Consider the following 21,338-nt stretch of genomic DNA (forward strand, 5'->3'; position numbering starts at 1 on the left):
ATCCCCGGTGGACTCCTACATGTGCCTGTGTTACTGATAATACCTCACCAGAGCTCCTTCTACTTACTGTACCTTCAGTGTATCCTCCGCTGTCTCCAGCACACTTATGGTCAGACGTTGGTCAGACCTCGCTCCTCCGGTTCCAGATGATTCCTGAATCCCCACTCCTTTGTTTCCAGTGTAAACACCAGTAAACAACTTCTGCTGGGATTGATAGTGGACCCAGGAGTTGCAGGCATAGCAAGCAAATGCTGACAGGTCAGTAATCTAGGCAATGGTCAGAGCAGGCAACTCACACACAAAGGCAGTGTCATAGATTAGGGCCATCTAACAATGTCAGAATGCAAGCATACAGTATGTGAGGGCTTCAGCAAAAGACATGGGGCCAGATGCACTAAACTTAAAACAAAAGTGATAAAATGGATAGTGATAAACAACCAACCAATCAGCTCCTGCCTGACACAGTCTGTGACATGGTATGTAGGAGCTGATTGGCTGGCTGTTTATCACTCTCCATTTCATCACATTTGAAGCTTTGCACATCTTGTCCAAGGTCAGTATTCCAGCAGAGTCACACCAAAGAATCAAACATGACAGGAACATAGATTCTAGAACTGATAGCTTCCCTGCAGTTGTCATTGACATGAGAGATAGGGCTGTCTGTACTATAAGAACTATGCTATGACCCCTTCTTAAGCTTTTTGAAACAACTTTGTTAGTTAATTACAATATTGTTAAGGTAAAATACATGTTATAAAGAGTAATACAAACTTCTATGTATATTATATGAATAATGTTGGTCAGGAAAACATTTTGGACACTATAAAGGCAAAAGGCCAGAGGTCAGGAGCATTTATACCAGTCCTGCAAATTTGAGGTTTCCTAATGAAGCAATAGCATCAGAATTCACATTTTAATAGGACTGCAGAAATGCGTATTTTACATTTCCTTCTATATGCTCGCTTGCAAAAAATTAATGAAGCAAATAATATTTAAATGCAAGGAGCAGTTTACATTATCATTTGGTTTACTATTAGTAACCCCTTTACTGCTGTCATAACTTCCTTTTCTTGCATGAGGTGGTTGAAATGCCATAATATTTACACACTATTTTCAAAATGGGATAATTTGCTCTTAAAAGCTTCATTTTAAGTAGGTATTATTTTAAATGATAGGCACAAACCATTTAAGTTAGTGTTACTGTATGTCTACTGTGCGTGTAATAGATATATGAGATACAATATATACTGGAAGTCTCTAATGAAAATAAAATAAACAATATCTGAGGCCCAATAGTAAGGATGTAGCTGGCATCCTAACAGTCAAAATGCCGGTGGTCAGGAGACCATCTCAGAATCCTGACAGTTAACATACTGTATGTATGCCAGGGAATGTTAGGGTTAGGCTGTGGGAAGAGGTTAGGGTTGGATACTAGACAGAGGCATACCTAGGTATTTGTAGGTCCTATAGCAAAAGTTTGTAGGGGCCCCTATATCTATCTATCTATCTATTTATATTTATATATATATATATATATATATATATATATATATATATATATATATATATATATATATATATACAGATGAAGCCATCCTCATCCAGCCGTCTCTGGATAGCCATGGTGAGCCATGGCTATCCAAGGCCTATTCTCAGATGCAATACAATACATAGAACAGTACTGTAGGGGATTAGCAGAGTAATCACATTACTCACTTAAACCTGTTAAAGGGCTAGATGAGGATGGCTCCATCTGTATATGTTTTTATATATATATATATATATATATATATATATATATATATATACATATACCAACCAATAGTGATAAATGTATATAACACATGTAATTTATATAGGTAAGATGACTCCCCCCTCAGCTCTGGGCCCCATGGCAGCTGCACCCCCTGCACCTATGAAAGTTATGCCCTTGGTACTATTGTTAGGCTGCTGGAAAGTGGGTTAGGGTTAGGAGGAGGGTAAAGAAAAGGCTTTGCATAAAGTACTTACTAAAATGTTTTGTGATTTCGCCCATCAGGGTGCCATGAATAGTATTCTGACCACTGGCATTCATTCAGGATCCTGTACCTAGCCCCAATAGTGAAGTATGTCTAGAAATATGAAGGGCAAAGTGCTTGCGTACAAAAAAAATAATAATTTAGGAATATATTTGTGCTAGACCACACTGTTAGATGTTTCCCAGATTTTAATTCCAACCAGCCAGATTGGACAGATGGTCTGAAAGATTATTGTACAGTGTATGCCCAGCCTTGAGGAACATATCTGGCACTAAAATGTGAGGTAACAGCTCAGTACCTCAGTCCCAGCATGTCAGTGAAATGAAAGGAAACATTATTTAGTGTGCAGTAAATGTACCCTAAGCTATATTAGTAGCATGACTATTAGGACTACAAGAAAAAAAAAGTGATATCAAAAAAGACAAAATTATAACTCTTGAACTGTACCATAAAAAATTGTATGCCCTAGACATATAAAAGAATGAGCCATTTAGTCATCATGTCTCTTCTGACAGGACCTACTTTGGAAATAAGGCTTCCTTTGAAATGAACTTTTTTGTTGTAAGGTGTTCTTTAGTGTACAAACCACTCCTATATCAGCCTAGACCGCGCTTATGTTTGTAATGTCGCATACGTTTACCGGTTCAACCCCTCTTAGCAGCTGAAGCCTGGCACAATACTAGGGATTTATGTTTGTATTACTTTTGATCACTTAATAAATGGAGACTAACAATGGAAGGTTCTTTTATACCATGCAAAGAGTCTTACTGTACTATGATCTAGGTTTTCCTTTTCCTAATAAAGCGAAGTAAGAATGATGTGTGAGGCCTCAACTCCTAGTAGAGCAGAGGAGATTCTCATCTTACTGCAGTTAACATGTAGTTAAATGGTTAAGTACTAAAAAAAATGTATCTTAATTGTGTATCACTTATTAGCCACAATTGCATCAAATGTCCGAATCATCAGACTTAAAGGTCAGATTGATTAGACTGCAGGTGCATTTTTTTTACCTGCTCTGTCATGGATCATGTAGTGAAGGGAGGGATCACTTAGCACCAGAGGCAGAACTCTGGGAGGCAATGGAGTCATCTGCCGCCGGGCTCCTGCTCCCAAGGGGGCACCTCTCCTCCACTGTGAGTTTGAATCAGTTAATTGAAAGCCGTTTATATAACTTCTGTGGCTGTCTCCTCCTCCTAGCAGGTCCATAGATGCCACACTCTTTTTATTCTAAACACTAGCTGACCCGCCCGGCGTTGCCCGGGAAAACCTTGGGGTTTCTTTATTTCCAAAATTGCTGAAAAATGTCATCTTACAGTATGCTGTGCCAAAGAACTAAGATTGTAATTTGTTATCGATTTTACCATAATGTTAGAATGTGTTTGCATTGATACTCAATGACGGCAATGAGGTGTGGTGTTGTTGTTTGAAACACAACGCTCCTGAGTTGATAACTTGTATGTGTTGATGAATTCCACATCCACTCCTGAGATTTAGCACCTACTGTATGACATATCCTCCAACATCTGAGGGTCAGAAACCGGTACAAAATCAGAAAGGGTTGTGGCCACACCTCCATTTCTATACTTTCAATGGTACAGTTTGTAGGGTGTGTAATTACAGGCGCTGAGTGCGTGGGGACTGGGGTGGGCGTTACTTACCGCACCATAATTAATTAAAAATGTAATGTAATGCACCACTGCGAATGGGTGCAATGGGCCAAATTCTTCCCTTCACCCGCCGGGCCAATCCACTGCTCCAGCCATCACAATCATCAATGGATGCATTGATAAGGTTTGGAGTGTAAGAAGTTGAAGAATAAGACTGAGAAAAAGAATTGCCATGTTATAAAGTGTACAATTTACTCAATAAATCGTGAAAAAAAATGTAAGTGTACATACAGTAGAAGTACAATCAAGAAATGAAAGTAGGATTAAAAAATAAGTTCTGATTCAAACTGATAATTGTTTGGATGGGGTGGAACAAATCTATAGGTGGGGGTATGGATATTGTGGGCATAATTGGTGTTTGTTACACCTACATGGGGCGCTCAATTGATGGGATTTTCACTACAGTGTCACGGTCACAGTGTCACCATAGGGGGATTCCCAATTGGGGTCCAGGTGGTCTTTTAGGGACCCTTTACAATCTTGTACGTCTCTTCTCCTTGAGCTTACGGTCTCCCTTAATGATAGTCAATCACTGAGGGAGACCGTAGGCTCCAGGAGAAGAGACCAACGGGATTGTAAAGGGGTCCCTAAAAGACCACCTGAACCCCAATTGGAAATCCCCCTACGGTGACACTGTAGTGAAAATTTCTCATCAACTGGGGACCCCCTGTAGGTGTACCAAACACCAATTATGCCCACAATATCCATACCCCCTCCACCTATAGATTTGTTTCGCAACCCACCGCCATCCAAACAATTATCAGTTTGAATCAGAATTTATTTTTTAACCCTACATTCATTTCTTGATTGTACATCTATGTACACATATTTTTTTCACGATTTATTGAGTAAATTGTACACTATAATGTGACAAATCTTCATCTCAGTCTTATTCTTCAACTTCTTACACTCATAACATTCAAACAAATGCATGCAGCGCTCATGCCCATCGACCAAACATTATCTATGAACCAAAAGAGTCTGAGAAACCCTTAAGGCAGAGCAGTGCCTGATATCCAACTGACTAACAGGGTGAGTGCAGTGTACCCACTTTGTATTGATCAATGGGTGCATTGGCCAGGACAAAGATTTCTCAGTGCAACTGGCCAGGGAGTGCAGTGACAGGCTGGAGGACTGGAGAGACGGATATGGGGAACAAAGTAGAAACGGTACATTAGGTACAGTTTTTATTTGCCGGTACAGACTGTTAAATAAACGGCAAATTATTTTTTATGTGTTCTGTGTGTTTGTGTGTGTTGTACTGTTTTTGTGTGTGTGTTGTAGTGTATGTGGTTGTGTGTGTTGTATGTATCTGTCCAATGCGTAAGTGTGTGAGGTGTGCTACGTATATACAGTATGTGTGTGTTGTGTCTTTGTGTATATGTGCAATGTTTAAGTGTGTGTTTTGTACTGTTTTTTGGGTGTGTGTGGTGAATGTGGGTGTGTGTTGTGCTGTTAGAGGTATGTTATGTGTGTGTGTTGTGTGTATCTGCCCTATGTGTAAGTGCGTAAGGTGTGCTATGTATAAATCTGTGTGTGTGTAGTGTGCTGTGTGTATCTGTGCAATGTTTAAGTGTGTGTGTGTTCTGTGTATTGTACTGTTTTTGGGTGTGTGTTGTAGTGAATGTGGGTGTGTGTTGTACTGTGAGTGTTGTGTTGTGTGTATCTGCCGAATGTGTAAGTTTGTGAGGTGTGCTACGTATATATGTGTGTGTAGTGTGCTTTGCGTATCCTGGCAATGTTTAAGTGTGTGTTTGTTGTACTGTTTTTGGGTGTGTGTTGTAGTGTGCATGGATTTGTATTGTACTGCATGTGGTGTGTTGTGTGTGTGTGTGTATCTGTCCAATGTGTAAGTGTGTGAGGTGCTCTACGTATAAATGTGTGTGTTGTGTGCTATGTGTGCGTATGTGGTGTACTGTGTGTGCGTGTACAATGTATATGTGTGTGTGTTATGTGTGGTCTATGTATATCCTCAATTATTTCCTAATTGTTTAAAGCCTTCACCATAATGTTAGAATGTGTCATTCATACTCAATGACAGCAATGAAATCAGGTGTGGAGTTGTTCCTTCGCAAACGGTTTCCCAGATCATCGATCTTTTACCCAGAACATCAATAAAGGAAAATTAAAACTTGGTGTTTTTTTAATTTTTAAGTGAAATTTCCCAAAAACGGCTTCGAGGTGCACACCACCGGGTCCAGAGGTATCTTGTTGCTGAATTTGGTGTCTCTGAGTGCCACGGTGTGTCCGCAATGCGACGGACACGCACACACACACACACACACACACACACGCACACAGACTCTTCAACTTACAGTATTATATAGATAATATCCATAACATACATACATACATGCATACATATATTTATATAAGGTGGTGTGTATGTGTGTGTTGGGGGGGATATTTATCTTGCCTCCGGGCAACTGGGACGAACTTACGCCACTGCTTAGCACATATTCACTTACATCTTATAATGTATGTAATATATGTGCTGGATGGTTTCCTGCTGTATACTGTGCATCTGGCACCATACTGCTCCCGGAATCAGCATAGGACTCCTAAACCCACACATCTAGTTATGCCACTGCTGTCAAGTGCAGTAGCGCACGCAGGGGGGTTTTCTGAGTACCCAGAACCCTCCAGGAGTCTAAGCTGAGTGTCCCCTCTTTCCATGGGTATAAGAATTAAAAAAATCGGCCCTTGGGAACCGGAGATATCTGACTTCAAAGCAGTGGTCCCCATCCAAGCCTGTTAACTGGCTTCCCAGTGAGATATTTTAGGTTCTATCTGACTTAGTGTTTTTCTGAGGGTATATTCCAAATGCTGGGACTCTCCCCCTTTGAAGAACACTAGTAGCTTGTCTCTACTGTGCCCATAACCAGAGATATCAGCCTTCCAGCGGCTGTTTACTGCTCCAGCTCCACACACCTGGTATTTAGTTTTATATACTCATTGGCAGATTGCTCTGCCTCCTGAACTCTCATCCCCTAGTCCCCAATACCATTTGGTAGGTGGGATTCTCTAGTTTTTAATTCCATTAAAATCTTAGAAATCTATTTCTGGGAACTGGAGATATCTGCAGTCAAGCACACAGTCCTCCCACCAGAAAATTATGAATAATAAGCTCACTCCACTACACACCCCTCCTCTGCATATTAAACATCCTCTACCACCCTGGAAGTTATGTATCAGGGCCTCTTCATTCAGACCAATGCCCCCTTCTCCCACCCCATCTCCCACCATCTGTCCAGTAAAGGGGTAATTAGTGGAAATTACTGATCCAGGCCCTACATGCTGAGCGGTTGATATAATACCCCCTACCACCCGCGGGACATCAAAGCTTCCCCCACCTCTACCTCTGGAGGATCGGTAGGTGCCCCAATACATTGCTATGCCCAGGGGTCTACACTGCTGTTGACGCCCCTGTATGTATATATATATGTATGTATGTATGTATGTATATATATATATATATGTGTGTGTGTGTCTGTGTGTGTATATATATATATATATTTTATTGTTATTATTATTTATATACATTTGGTCTATCTATAATACTTTAACTGACCCGGCATATACTGGGTCACCTAAGTGTCCATCTCCGTGCTTTGCTCCACCCCTCTGGAAACCCCCTTCTGAAAATCCTGCGTTTGCCACTGAAGTGTGATCCTCTGCAGCAACCACACTCTTGCTCCAAAAATACAGTTCAACTACAATGTATATATAACTGCACAACTCAACCAAAGATAACTTGCACCTTCGCTATTTGCAACTCCACTGTCTTAGCATTATACTGACTAAAAGCATCAACGAAGCAGACTTTCGCTCCTGCTGTACCTGTTGTCCTAAAGGGAGTGTGCAAGTGTGAATAGTGAGCTTGCCAGCAGGAACAATGGGGGACATTTGCTTTATAGAGAACACTAGCATTATTTCAGTGTGGTTTTGATTAGTGAAATGAAATTTTTAGTTGTCGTGGGTATGAGCACTTTTTGTACGCTGTTGCCTATTTAACATAATTCTGAAATGACATGTATTGTGCTTCCAGAAAAAAAAAACCCCTTTTAAAAAGACCGTAAATCCCAGCTAAAGAATCAGCTCTGAGTCATGAAGGTAGCATGCATTGTGTCCATGGCATTTCTCTGAAGTTAAAGAACATGTTGACCTTCATACTCCATTACAGACAGCCATTACTCCCTTCAGCAGCATTAAGTTATAAATGTAGCTAATACATGTAAAGGAGGAGCTTCCCCTATGTATGAATCCACTCCATTTCTGAAAATCAAGATTGGAGAAACACTGTCTTCTTAACATTGTTATTTCATGTTTTTATTTAGCTCAGAAATACTGTACAAAGATACTGACATACAGATGGAGTCTTGCTTTTTTACAGAGTTGGTCCGCCATAGCTTTCCATCTTGGTGCACCATTTGCCAAGAATAGGACCCGTGTGTGTGTGAGATGCTTGAACACCACCATCTCAGTGCACTGTTTGCAGAGTCAGGGAAGCGCGAGCTAAGGTGCACCATCCGTATGAAAAGGTGTGATTCCATCTGTACTGTATAGTAAAATACATTTTGGCTCTATAAGATATGTTAGTAATCAGCGTAAAAATTCCAAATGTTATTTTCTTATACAGTATTATCTTTATTCAAATCAAAACAGGAAAATACAAAAAGCATTCATATAGTCATATATTCAGTGGAATATAATACAGTGCGAGGTCATTCGAGGTGCGGGATGCCAGTCAAGCTCGGAAATGTAAATTATTTTTCCTTTAAAAGAAAAACTCTGAATTCGTCCCATACCGCACACTTTATTTTACAAATGATGTGATCAAATTAAATATAATATTTAGTATAACAAAAAAGAAACATATTTCAATAATTTAAATACAAAGAAAAAAAGAAAAGGATATAAAGAAAAAAATTAAAAAGAGAGGGGAACCCTCAATTTATACTGGGTATGTCTGGGGGTACAATTTCCTCTTGGAGAATGGCAGGTATTACTAGGCTCTATCACTTGTTTGCTGAGGGTACGTTGAAAACGTTTGAGGCATTGTCAAAGGATTCAAGACTTTCTAGCAAGGATTTTGGCTCTATATACAGTTACAGCATTTTCGTCTCCTCTGTTGGAGGAATAGACATATGCAACAGGAACTTAACCTTATTTGAAACACTTTGTACCCAAACACATACTTCTACTCCTACTGTATCCATTTTGGATCAAATTCTCCAAAAATTCTTACTACCTGCTACACCCGCTTACCAAGTGTCGTGGGATAGCAACTTCTCATGTAAAGGGATTCAAGTAAATTGGGCTAAGATTTATCAGGCGACCATTGTGTGTTCCAATAGCATGGACATAGTTGAGACCCAGTACAAAGTACTTTCTAGGTGGTATAGATGGCTCTACTGCCCAAATTTCACCCCGGGGTCTTTCTTCTTTTTTGGAGGTGTGGTATAGACCAGGGATCATAAGTACACATGGTGTGATTGAAGTTTAATTGTTCAGATTTGGGAAAATATTATGAAACTATCATCTGATATACTGGGAGTTCCTGTGCCCCAGGGATCTGATTTCTAGTTGCTTTCTTATTCTGACATTTCAATTTCTAAAGTATAAAAAATCTTTTCTACACCATATGAACAATGCAGTCCTACCAGTGCGCTGGCGTTTATCAAGACCACCTACTGTTTGGGACATTCTTTGTATTTTTAAGTACCCCTCTCCACCAGATTACCTCTTTCTCTATTTCTTCCTTCTTTCCTTCCTTCCTTTCTTCAATTCTTCTTCTCCTACCACTCTGTAGCTATTTATTTGTCCTTTATTGAATAACAGTTATACACAGTGATTTTCAACTCCTTCTTTTGTCTTATTTCTACACAACTTTGATAACTATACGAGATATATGTATAAAGAACAGCACTGTTTTTCTGATCTTCTGAGGAAACCGCAGAGCTAACATAATGGAGATATGAATCAAGAGCAAACAGGGGTTAACCTTATTTGAATCATCACCTTGGTCCAGTATGTCCCTTAAGCCCCTTTCACATTGCAGCTTTGACACGGTATATTGCTGTTTTTTTACCATTTTAAAACAGGAACAGCTGCAGTGTGAAAGCTCCATTGTCAATTTACTGGTTACAGAATACTGGTATTTTGAAACGTGTTAAAAGCAGAATCCTACACGTTTCTGAGCCGTTTTTCCTGCATTCTGAACAGCTCAGAAACGGTATTTGCTACAAATGAAAACCACATGATCCCCGCCCACAAGCAGAAAAAAAAAACATTTAAAAATACATTGTATGGCTTTCTATGGGTGAAACGGGTTGAATCTGAAGGTACAAAAATGTAATTGAAACTGCAAAATACCTTAACAACATGCAATATGAAAGGGGTTTAACTGGCTTTTGACCTGTTTTAAGACATGTTTACAAAAACGGGTTGAATGCAGCTTTTTGCAATGTGAAACCAGCTTTTACTCTGCACAGTTTCCAGTGTGTGTGCTCATCTGCACAGAACCGTGAGCGGAGATCCTGCACAACTGCCCCGTTGAGCATCTCCCAATGGTCAGGACACCAAGGTGAGCGAGTGACCAGACATAGGGTGTCAGCTGCGGCTTTACTATTGAGCAAACAACAAATACAAATTTTCAAATAAAAAAGCGGATCACAGGTGGTAAATATTCATACAGAGACTTGTCTTCTTTATAAACTGTATTTAACATCTATTCTGCCTAAATTAAAGAAAACCTTAATTAAGGAATAATTCACTGGTACTTTGACCTTGGCAAATGATACATTTTAGTGTCTGTATATGTTTATAAACATATATTTTAATAAACATACAGTATGATAATTATCTAGACCTTGGTCCTGCCCTCTCTTTCATTCTAATTTTTTTTTCTTCTCATTTTGACTGTAGTCCATTGTATGTATTGATTTCAATTCTTCTCATGGACTCGGTTTGATAATTTGATACTCTTGTGCTTTTTTATTAAAAAAATAATAAAAAAAGAGAAAGGGGAAAGTGGATGAAGGATGGCTCTTTACTATAAAAAATCATAACCGTTAAGTATAACATAGAGCAAAAAGAAAATCTCTCTTTGGTGATAATATTCACCTCTCAGTTCTAAAAGTTTAGAGTTGTCAGTAAAGATATCTTTTAGTAGATTCAGAACATTTTAACAGTTTTTCCTGAGTAGATAAGTTCAGTGTTTTAATATGTACAGATATGGCCAAGCAGCTTACCCGCACAATTGTATTTATTCATTGTGATTGCATCTAGCCATGCCTGCATGTAGCTTGTTCACATTAGTATTTGTGCTATATAACCCTATGGATCACAGGTGCGTATGCAGTGCAAGCACATGGATGTGGGAACAATGGTCATGGCAAATGACCCCTGATTATACTATACCATGTATTTAGCTCAGAAATACTGTACGCCGCTACTGATATACAGTACTATGAATACTGCACATTAACAGGATATTTTAGCGATTTGTGCACAAATTCCAAATCTTGTTTTAATGTTTTTCCTGTGTGATCTCCTAAGTCCAGTTGAAGTTTATGTTGTGTGTTTGAAAACTGTTCACTTACAAGGTTATTATGATATATAAAAAAGAAAGTGAAGTGCATAACTAACTATGCATCTACTGATAAATTTGTAATATTTAATCTCTGCAGTTGTATAAATCACTGCAAATAATTTGTAGCCTGTGAGAGATGAAAGATAATAAATTTTGATCCTGTTCCCAACTTCTTGATTTAAGATATTAAATCTTGACTTTGAAACCACAAGATATTCCTCCAGTTGAATTGGTGCAAGGCTTTGATGTCTGATAGTAGATCTTACTTCATTGCTGAAATGTTTTTAGATAAATGTCATTGCTGGCCATGTAAACTCTGATATGAAGCTCATGAATATTATGAGATATATAGTGTTTCTGTATCATTTTAGTCATGGTCCCAATTGATGCATATTTAATTTGTGGAAATGACATCCTGATAAAGTGCTTACATCTATCAGCCAAATGTGTTTTCATTTAATTCATGTCATCATTTCACAAAGGAAAGCTTTATATATCATCTACTTAGAGAGATGATAAGCATCTATTTTATTAACTCATCGAGGGATATAGCTTCAGTGATTCTCTAACCTTGCGCCTTTAAGATTGTGCTGGATGCAGAGTTGAATGTAAACTGTTTGCTTATTGTACTGTGGGGTAGATGCATGGAGAAGCAATACCAGCACTGTTATCTGCTCCCATACATATATATATATATATATATATATATATATATATATATATAGATGAAGTGTAGCAAGTGACAGGGGCACCTGCTATTATTGGCATTGCTAACTTAAAGGAAGCAAGCCGATATGCAGTGCAATGTGTCATAGGTCAGTGACACTATCAGTTCTGACACCTGCAGCTATCGATTTCGACAGCTGCAAGTGTCATTGCCAATACACCGCAGCAGGAAGACCAATGCCACTTCTTGCCTCACCACAGTAAAGATGAAAAACAGGAAGATTTAAGGTGCCCATACACATGTCGATTCGGCCGTGCATTTTGGGCTTAAATAGCATTGCATCGCATTGCATGCCTTGTGCATGCGTTGTGCATGCAATGCAATGCAATTAAAAGCAAGTACAAAAAGTATGTGCAGCACATACTTTTTGTACTGTGCGATGAGGTGCCGTGGGAGCGCGCATCTCAAAGCACACATTGCGGCGCCGGAATCGGCACTTCTATGGGCACCTTTATAAATGCACAGTACACTAAGCAAATCATCTGCAGCCTTGGCCCTAATCTGCCCCTGCACACTTACGTTTGGCATCCCAGCAATTGGGATTCCTGCACCAGCATCCTAATTGATGTTATGATTGGAGGGCAAGATATAATTTTATTATTTCACCCCTATATATTTATATAGATATCTATCCAGCAGCCAATCTTCATCTCTGTTCCATCCTCATAGGAATTTGTCCTCATCACCTATACATTATTTTGCTTGTAAACTGTCCCTGTATCTGTGAATTGTGCTCTCTCTCTCGAGATATATATATATATATATATAGTTTGGGGGGGATGGCCCGGCACTCCTGCTCAATTCGTTGTGTGCTCCGGTGCTCGCAGCCAGTGGGGAATAATAGCAGGTTTGGTTTGCTGCAGCACAAAAACGGAGTCTAGTCAGCTGGTATAGAAGTATTTTACTGGGTAACAACACAAATCTCTTGTGCCGACGTTTCGGGGTTCCGTGTGCCCCGTTTTCAAGTATCTCTTTTCCTTGAAAACGGGGCACACGGAACCCCGAAACGTCGGCACAAGAGATTTCTGTTGTTACCCAGTAAAATACTTACTTCTATACCAGCTGACTAGACTCCGTTTTTGTGCTGCAGCAAACCAAACCTGTTATTATATATATATATATATAGTTCAGACTGCATAGTAGTTCATTTCCGGGGCCAGGCAAGCAGTGCAGTGCCTCTGCATCCATGGCCAGTGCTGCAGTCTGTATTTTGTATGAAACACTAATGAAAATTGAGAAAGTTTTTATGGATGCTGGAGGAGATGGTGGCCATTTTGGGAGTGCCATTTATATTGGCAAGAGGAGTCAGACAGGCCAGACTCAGAAGTGCTGGGAGTTGGAGCACGCACACAGGGCCTGATCAACCAATACTCTGATCACGCTGCAGCTTGGAGCGATGGATCCTTGGGGGTTGGTGGTTTATCACTCTCAATTTTATCACTTTTCAAGGCTTATTAAATCTGTCTCCTTACTGACTTGATAAATCTCTCCAATGGTTTCCAAGGTGGTGTAAAGACAATATGCTTATAAGAAATTTGGCTTTGAAACTGTTTACCAACATTTGGAGAGCTAAAAATATACACAAAATACTGTAAGTGGTCCATTTTACTAGTTGAAATGAGAATAGCATACTGTGGGCAGGATGTTCTACCTCCCATCTTCGCCAGCTACCGCATTCATACTAATCGCATATGCACTAACATATGCTATTAGTAACGCAAAGGACAGCTCTTGCGATAAGATCTATCCTTTGTGATGCGGTGCCATTCCTGGACTTCCGAGTCTGAGACCAGGGAGTCCCTCTGCGCATGTGCTGAGTAACGGTGATGGCCGCCGGGCATGCTGGGAGGGATCCGTGCTGAGTAACGGTGATGGCCGCCGGGCATGCTGGGAGGGATCCGTGATGGATCTCTCACACAACGTTGCGGAGATAATCCCATAGGATTCTATAGGGTATCACCTGCCCTGTACAGTATGTCTAATATTACATTTGTACTATTTATTTTAACAGCAATTGAAAAAAAAAAAAAAACAACGTTCAAATGTCATCCTGCAATCTTGAAAGCAATTACTGAAAAACTAAATGAATAATACTGGAATACATTAAAAAGAAAACCCTTTTCATATCTAAATAATGTAGTCCAGAACAATCAATACCGTATTGTGGACTGAAACGTACAGCAGTCTACTGTTGCAATAGGTAAAACCTGGTAACACAATAGCAATGAAAATAGATGCGGAAAGTAACAGGATTGCTCAACTATGTAATAGTTATTTCTTTATGCAACAATGTTTAGTTAAAAAAATATCAGTAATGAAAAGCGTGATGGAGATTAGACTCTCAGTGAGCGGTTCTGATCCTATTATCCTGGCAGGAACGTAGTGCATTCTAAAACCATGAATTCTAAAATTCTCAGAGTGTATTTTTTTTTTACATTTTTACTATTTAAGGAAAACTAAAAACGTATGAGATCTGTTTGGAAGAGCTAGAGGAAGTTAAATGATGTTTTAATGCAAAGGGGGAGAGTTCTCAGCTCCAGTGATTCATGATTGAATAATTTTATAGCAAGTTGCATGCTGAGGACATTCAGGTGCCTATTATTTTTCAACTACAGTATCTGAGCATCTGCAACTTGAAGACAAGTCAGTCATATCAGCTTTACAGCTTTATCATGTGACTGATACATAAAATATGCAGAAATATGCGGAAATTCAGATCATCTACTAAGTTATATGTGTCATTTATTTTAGATTCATGATAAAGAAAAGCAAATGGAAAAAAAAGTTATTTACGAAACCCAAGTTATTTTAAGCTGTTTTATATTCTGAATGTCAGAACATGGGAGGTGTGGTTTTACATACAGTAGTATAATTGCTATTCATATAAAAATTTCAATGAAAGCCTTTACTTTTATATAAAATTACATTTTAGTTACTGCATGGGATAATAGTCAGCAAAGGTTATACTGCATTTTATAGTGTGAAGAGTGAGCCTCTAATATTAAATACATAAATAAATCATGGTTTAAAAAATATCCATCACATATAATGTCATCATTATTTCTACAAAATATATAGCCAAGGGGGGATTTAAACCATAAATAAAGACTTTGCATAAATAAACCATAATAACGCTACTGAAACAAGTTGAACCATACAATATGTAAATTCTAGTATATAGTGCACACATATTCTCAGAGAATCTTATCATTCACATCTTTCCCTGCCTCAATGGCACCTCGATATATATATATATATATATATATATATATATATATATCGGGAAAACTGATGGTGTAATGGTTAGCATTACTGCCTCACAGCCTCACTGAAGTCACGGGTTCGATTCCCACCATGGCCCTAACTGTGCGAAGTTTGTATATTCTCCCCGTGCTTGCGTGAGTTAATTGGCTCAAACAAAATTAAGACTAGAATAAATGTGAGTGTGTATATGTGGTAAGGAATATAGATTGTAAGCTCCACTGGGGCAGGAACTGATGATAATATATAAATTATATATATATATATATATATATATATATATATATATATATACTGTTGCACAAGGTCCGGCACTCACTGTGATGTAACTAATACACTTGGCCCAGGTGCCCATCAGCGGGGGATAATCCACCAAATACACACTCCAAATAAAGATGTCACTCCGGGTCTTTTGTAAAGTGCAAAAAAGATTTACTGTGGTCTATACTGTTTCGGGACTAGCACGTTGGGATTTGCCGGTCAATCATCGCGCCCCCTGGGGAGGCGCAACGTCACCTCCGGCTGATGAACCTGGAAGTCGCACGGCGTGCACTCCGGAGGGCGGATGAGAGAGCGGCGGCCTCTGACTTGGTAAAGTATAAATATTTCACTGTTTGTAATTTTACTGTGCATGTCCTGAAGACAGGCTAGTCCCGAAACGGCGTAGACCACAGTAAATCTTTTTCTTTACAAGTGCTGTACACTTATTCAGTGACTGTAACCTTCAATGCTGATGTAAACCTTTCTTCATATATATATATATATATATATATATATATATATATATCGACAATAGTGTCTTCAGCGCCCCAACTTTGTAATGTCCAACATATATTTCAATAAAAAATATTTCAATAAAAATATTGACAAATTGCAGTGGTTCTTTTATAAGAAGCTTTTCTTTTTATTTTCAGTACACCTGACCAACACACCTTAGGGTGTTGGTCAGATGTACTGAAAATAAAAAGAAAAGCTTCTTATAAAAGAACCACTGCAATTTGTCAATATTTTTATTGAAATATTTTTTATTGAAATATATGTTGGACATTACAAAGTTGGGGCGCTGAAGACATTATTGTCGGTGTATTTGGTTTGTTCTATCCTTACTAGTAGGGGATAGAGTGTCAACAGCGACCACCTAATAATATTAAATTTTAAAAGCGCAAGTTTTGGGGATTTTTGTCTTTATATATATATATATATATATATATATATATATATATATCTATATATATAGCTGTGTGGAGTGGTCCGGCACTCTGCTTACAAGATCAGCTGCTCCGGTGCCCTCTGAGGTGTTCATTGGCAATGGCACTCTGGAGACTGAATGCGTTATAGTGAAAATAGTTTTTTTATTGAACAAATCGCCGTCATTTCATGAAGTCTGACGTTTTGGGGACAATTGTACCCCATTTTTAAGGTGATAGAACCATATATACAGGATAGATAGATAGATAGATAGATAGATAGATAGATAGATAGATAGATAGATAGATATTCCAAATAAAATCCAAATATATGCACTAGGATTTTTGTTTTCAGAATTGAATTAAACTATGAATGAGTATGAATGCATATCATACATTCACATACCTGTATATCAGACAGGGGGCCTGATTCAGACCTGATCACTAGGTTGCTAATCTTCAAAGCCCAGTGATCAGGGAAATGTGCCCCTGCCAGGGTCGCAAATGGATTCACAGTTGTGCACATAGGGGGAAATCCAGTCACAGTCACTCACAATCTAATGGATTTCTCCGTTTGCAGCCGCCTAGTAAGTCTAGACTTACTTGGCACTGTGATGGCCATGGAGAGATGAAGGCCGCTGCTGTCAATCAAGTTATGAATGGCCAGGCTGCCTGCTTTTTCCTGGCCGGGTTGGCCACAAACAGCCACGGGCTGTAGTTTGCATGAAGGGCTCGTGCATGTAAATGCGCACTACGATCCATGTGCATGTGAGGTTGTTTCATGATCGGCAGGGCTTCAGATTTGCAGGCCTTCATCCAGATCTGAATTATCCCCAAGGAGACGGCAGAGACTGTTACTGCTATGCTGAAATAGGTAGGGCCTGTTACCTATGCTTAATTGTTAAGGAAGAAGACATTACAAATATTTACTTATTAAACAAAAAACCCATGTCTGCAGATAGCAATGTTGATACAATTCAACAACAACAACAACAACAACAACAACAGTTTTAGGACCTGCATTAATTTACTAAATATCTTACATTATGGTGACATATTTACTATGACATATTCAGTGCATACTTCTGAATTGCCAAGAATGTTAATCATATCCCTTCTACTATAGCTTCAGTTTTGCCAAAATGCTAATCGCTATCTATTTTTAACACTTCAACTAGTTCAAAATCAGCAACACGGAAAACATAGACTGTGCTTTACAGTCGCACATCCTTGGTAAATGCCCAACAATGTATAAAATAACTCCCCTATATTTCTAAAGAGCAAACTTGTAGGTTATATACTGTAGCATGTGGGATCAATTTAGCAGTGTGCATTTTCTGCATTTTTCTTATTTATTTTTTACAGTTCACGCAGGAAAGATACAATGTTGTTTGATCTTTGTCACCTGACAGAACCATGTCTAAAAACATCATCAGTTTTAATTAATAAACCACAATGCATGGTTTTGATACGTTCTTCTTAACAAAACTTGAAGGTTTCAATTTTATAAAATCAAGCTATTTTATGATGGATTTGGTCCTTTCCAAACCACATATAAATCTGACAAATAATGTGATCTTGTAAATCTTCACCTCTTATAGGGCCTATACACGTAGTGACATGTACCAGCGATCTGAGCGATGTTAGATTGCTCAGATCGCTCAGCACACAGCGATGGACCAGCAATGTGTGCTAAGCAATCTGGCAGGGCCAGTGTTCTCTGGTGAGGACACTAACGATCTGACTAGATTTATAGATATATCAGTTGCACCTTAATATAAAATGAATACCAAAACAAAGGTCTGAAGTGCACACAGAATTTAATTTTAAGAATAGTGAGGCAGATGCATGAAGTGTCGTTATGGGGGAGAATGGGTATCAGCGCACTAATACCGATTCTCCCCCATGTATGAAGGAGCCTGTGTGCGCTAAATGACAGGGACACTGCTATATACATGATAGCAGGCCGATATGCAGGGCAAATATATGAGCAGTGCTGACCATTCCACCCGCTGCCGTTATCTGCTTCGCCAGCAGCAGCTGTCCTTGCTGCTGGCTCTTGGCTGTGCTGAAGATCTTGCGTCAGTAGCGAGATCCCGCGCATGCCCAGTCCAGCCGGTCAGGGGGGAAGGAGACAGCGCATCAGTGTAAACATTATGAGGGGAACATCGCCAGAGGGGGGAGTTTGCGCTCCCCCGCTTCAGCAGACAAGATGTTAATACATCTTGTTGATGTCCCTTGCTGCTTTGCCTCGTTAATGAGGAAGTATTATAGGAGCGTGCGCCACTATAATACATCTGCCCCATTATGACGAACAAGTATGGGCCTGACCTGCGGAACCTCAACACTAAAGCGCACCTGTTGTAATTACCAGTCTGACATATTGTAGTTGCCTATAGAGCGTATATTTACCACAACAGTAACGTTATATATTTTTTGATGCCCACTTTTCAGCGCAGTGCATCATCCCTGCCTATAGAGCAGGCAGGTCCAACGTTGGCCCTCCAGATGTTTTGAAACGACACATCACAGCGTGCTTTGCAATCGTTTTTGCATTCTCTATTAGCAAAACTGTGGCAAAGCATGCTGGGATGTGTAGTTTCAAAACATCTGGAGGGCCAACGTTGGACATGCCTGCTATAGAGTATCCCTTATCCAAAATGCTCGGGACCAGAAGAATTGTGGATAATGGATTATTCCGTATTTCAGAATATTTTTATATTTCAATGATTTATCTTGAGGTATCTTACATTTATGTTGTACAAACACATCAAACACATGAAATACACGCAAATATATTTTATTTGTGCATAAAACAAGGTTTCAAAACATGAAACAATGTTTGTCTACAATCTCAGATACTGAATTTGAATGGCAAGCAATAATTTACTTGCACATATTTAGTGCCAGTTACACATCATGTCCTCAGCAGTGCTGTTATGTATGGTATTTGGAATAATTTGGATAATGAACATTTGGATAAGGGATACTCAACCTGTACTGTATTTTAATTATTCTCCAGAAGATCTAATTATTGTAAGTATTTAGATAGACAGTGCTTTAAGGGCATAATGGGCCTTTTTCTGAGTTATACACTATGGCGATGGTTTCACAAATGGCCAGTGTTTTGCTAAATATCCTCAGAAACTCTTACTGCTCATGTGTAAACTGCATTCACGAATGCTCACTCATGTCTATACTTAATCACAAGTACAGTACATAAGAAAACAATTGTGAGACATGTATAAGTATAGATGGATACTGGGTGGTAACCAAATAAAATTTCAAAATGAGGCTGTGTTGTGGGTGTGTGAGAGGAGTGTCATGGGCGTGCTTGTGTAGACTTCTCTCTGCATGACCCAGGAAATATGCGAGTCACTAATGTTTATGATGTTGGAGGGTAGTATGCATAGTCCATCTGGTGGATCTCCATAATACTAAAATAAGTACAGGGGATATTTTTAATTTTACATAGTCCAAACAAAGTACTGCTTAAAATGGCATTTGCCTTATTTAGCACATTAAATATGTAAGGGATTGCATTTGTAAAACATTTAGTATACAGAGATCAGAATCAGGTCTCGTGTTTTCTCACCTTCTATGAATCCTTGGACCTGGTCCATTTGCACATCCATGTGTGTTCCCACAGGGCCGATGTTTTCACTTTTTGCATTTCTGCATATGTGCATGCAATGGGTGCAGGCAGCCATGGCAAACAAACTGCACGCACCCATCCTTGCGAGCAGAGGGCAGGGGTGGACGTGGGGCGGTCCATTAGCATATGGGAACATCCAGCGTTTCATGGGCATTCCCATGCAAATGCTTGGTGTTCTTATGCTAATAAGCCAATGTTGCGGGGGCGGGCTGCTGACATCACCGGATGTCAACTGCCCGCCCACTTCCCTCTGTGTGAATAGTGGGCTGGCATACCACCATTCACAAGGCAAGATACAGTATGGTTGACTTGCAAGGACCTGAATGCTGCAGGCCTCTAGCCAGGCTTAGAAATTTTAAAAGCAACAAAAGTTGAAAGAGGTAATGTTCCTTTGCCGCCTTGCTGAAAAATGATCCAAAGTTTCTGTAAGATATATACAGCATGCTAAATACAGTTCTGTCCATGTCTTATAGACTAGAAGAGGAAAAGAACACGTTATATGGACTACATGAAGACCTAAATAACTTCCGGTTTTGGCTAGAAGATGCAGAGAAAATTGCTAGTACACCAGCGGAACCGGGAAATGAGATTCAACTAAATGAATTACTGGAAAAAGTAAAGGTAATATTTGTAATTGTTATGTATTTTTATTTTTTGACTATATATGGTAATCTTTTGTGAGTATTTTTAGAGAATACTGGGGCTTATTCAGTCCTGCTCACACATGTCCAAATATGGCCCCGTCCCCGATGGTGGGGGAATACATATTTGATTATATTTTCATTTGCTGAGGTGCTCGCTGCCTGATTGACAAGCAGGGGGCGCTCTGGGGTGGACACCTGGTGTTTCATGGGCATGCCCACAGAAACGGTGAGCGCGCCCATAGAAATGCAGGGTGGGCCCTAGGGAAGGCAGGCATTCCCCTGCATGCTCAGGCAGGGGGAATGTCACATGATGTCAGTGCCCGCCCTCAGAGGATTCGGGTGGCAGGGGGTCGTGCATTCGCCGGACATTTTAGTTGCATGACTTTATGCAGATTTATATAGAAAAAATCTCACTAGGGGTCTGATTCCAAACTAGACACAGTGCTACATCCCATCTTCAATTGAACTCCCGTCTTAGTACATGTACACCTTAGTATGCAGATACAGGTGATGCAGTAGCATCTCTAGATGCAGCATAACATAAAAGCAACAGAATGCTTGCTTATAGCCTACGTTCAGTAAGGG

At 39.5% G+C, this 21,338-nt stretch overlaps 1 protein-coding gene across 13 annotated transcripts in view; it reads left to right on the forward strand.

The window, feature by feature from the left end:
• The window catches only part of DMD (dystrophin), a 1,973,025-nt gene that overhangs the window by 1,194,980 nt on the left and 756,707 nt on the right, over positions 1-21,338 (forward strand). For all 13 annotated transcript variants that reach the window (XR_014470468.1, XM_083174338.1, XM_083174337.1 and 10 more), the window contains one exon: positions 20,583-20,730. Coding sequence is in view for 12 of the 13 variants with exons in the window: in XM_083174338.1 (XP_083030464.1) it covers positions 20,583-20,730 (148 nt within the window). In the remaining variant the exon portion in view is untranslated. The remainder of the gene's footprint in view (positions 1-20,582; positions 20,731-21,338) is intronic.

The sequence above is a fragment of the Crinia signifera genome, chromosome 2 (assembly GCF_055691185.1).
Source record: "Crinia signifera chromosome 2, ASM5569118v1, whole genome shotgun sequence".
Lineage (NCBI taxonomy): Eukaryota > Metazoa > Chordata > Amphibia > Anura > Myobatrachidae > Crinia > Crinia signifera.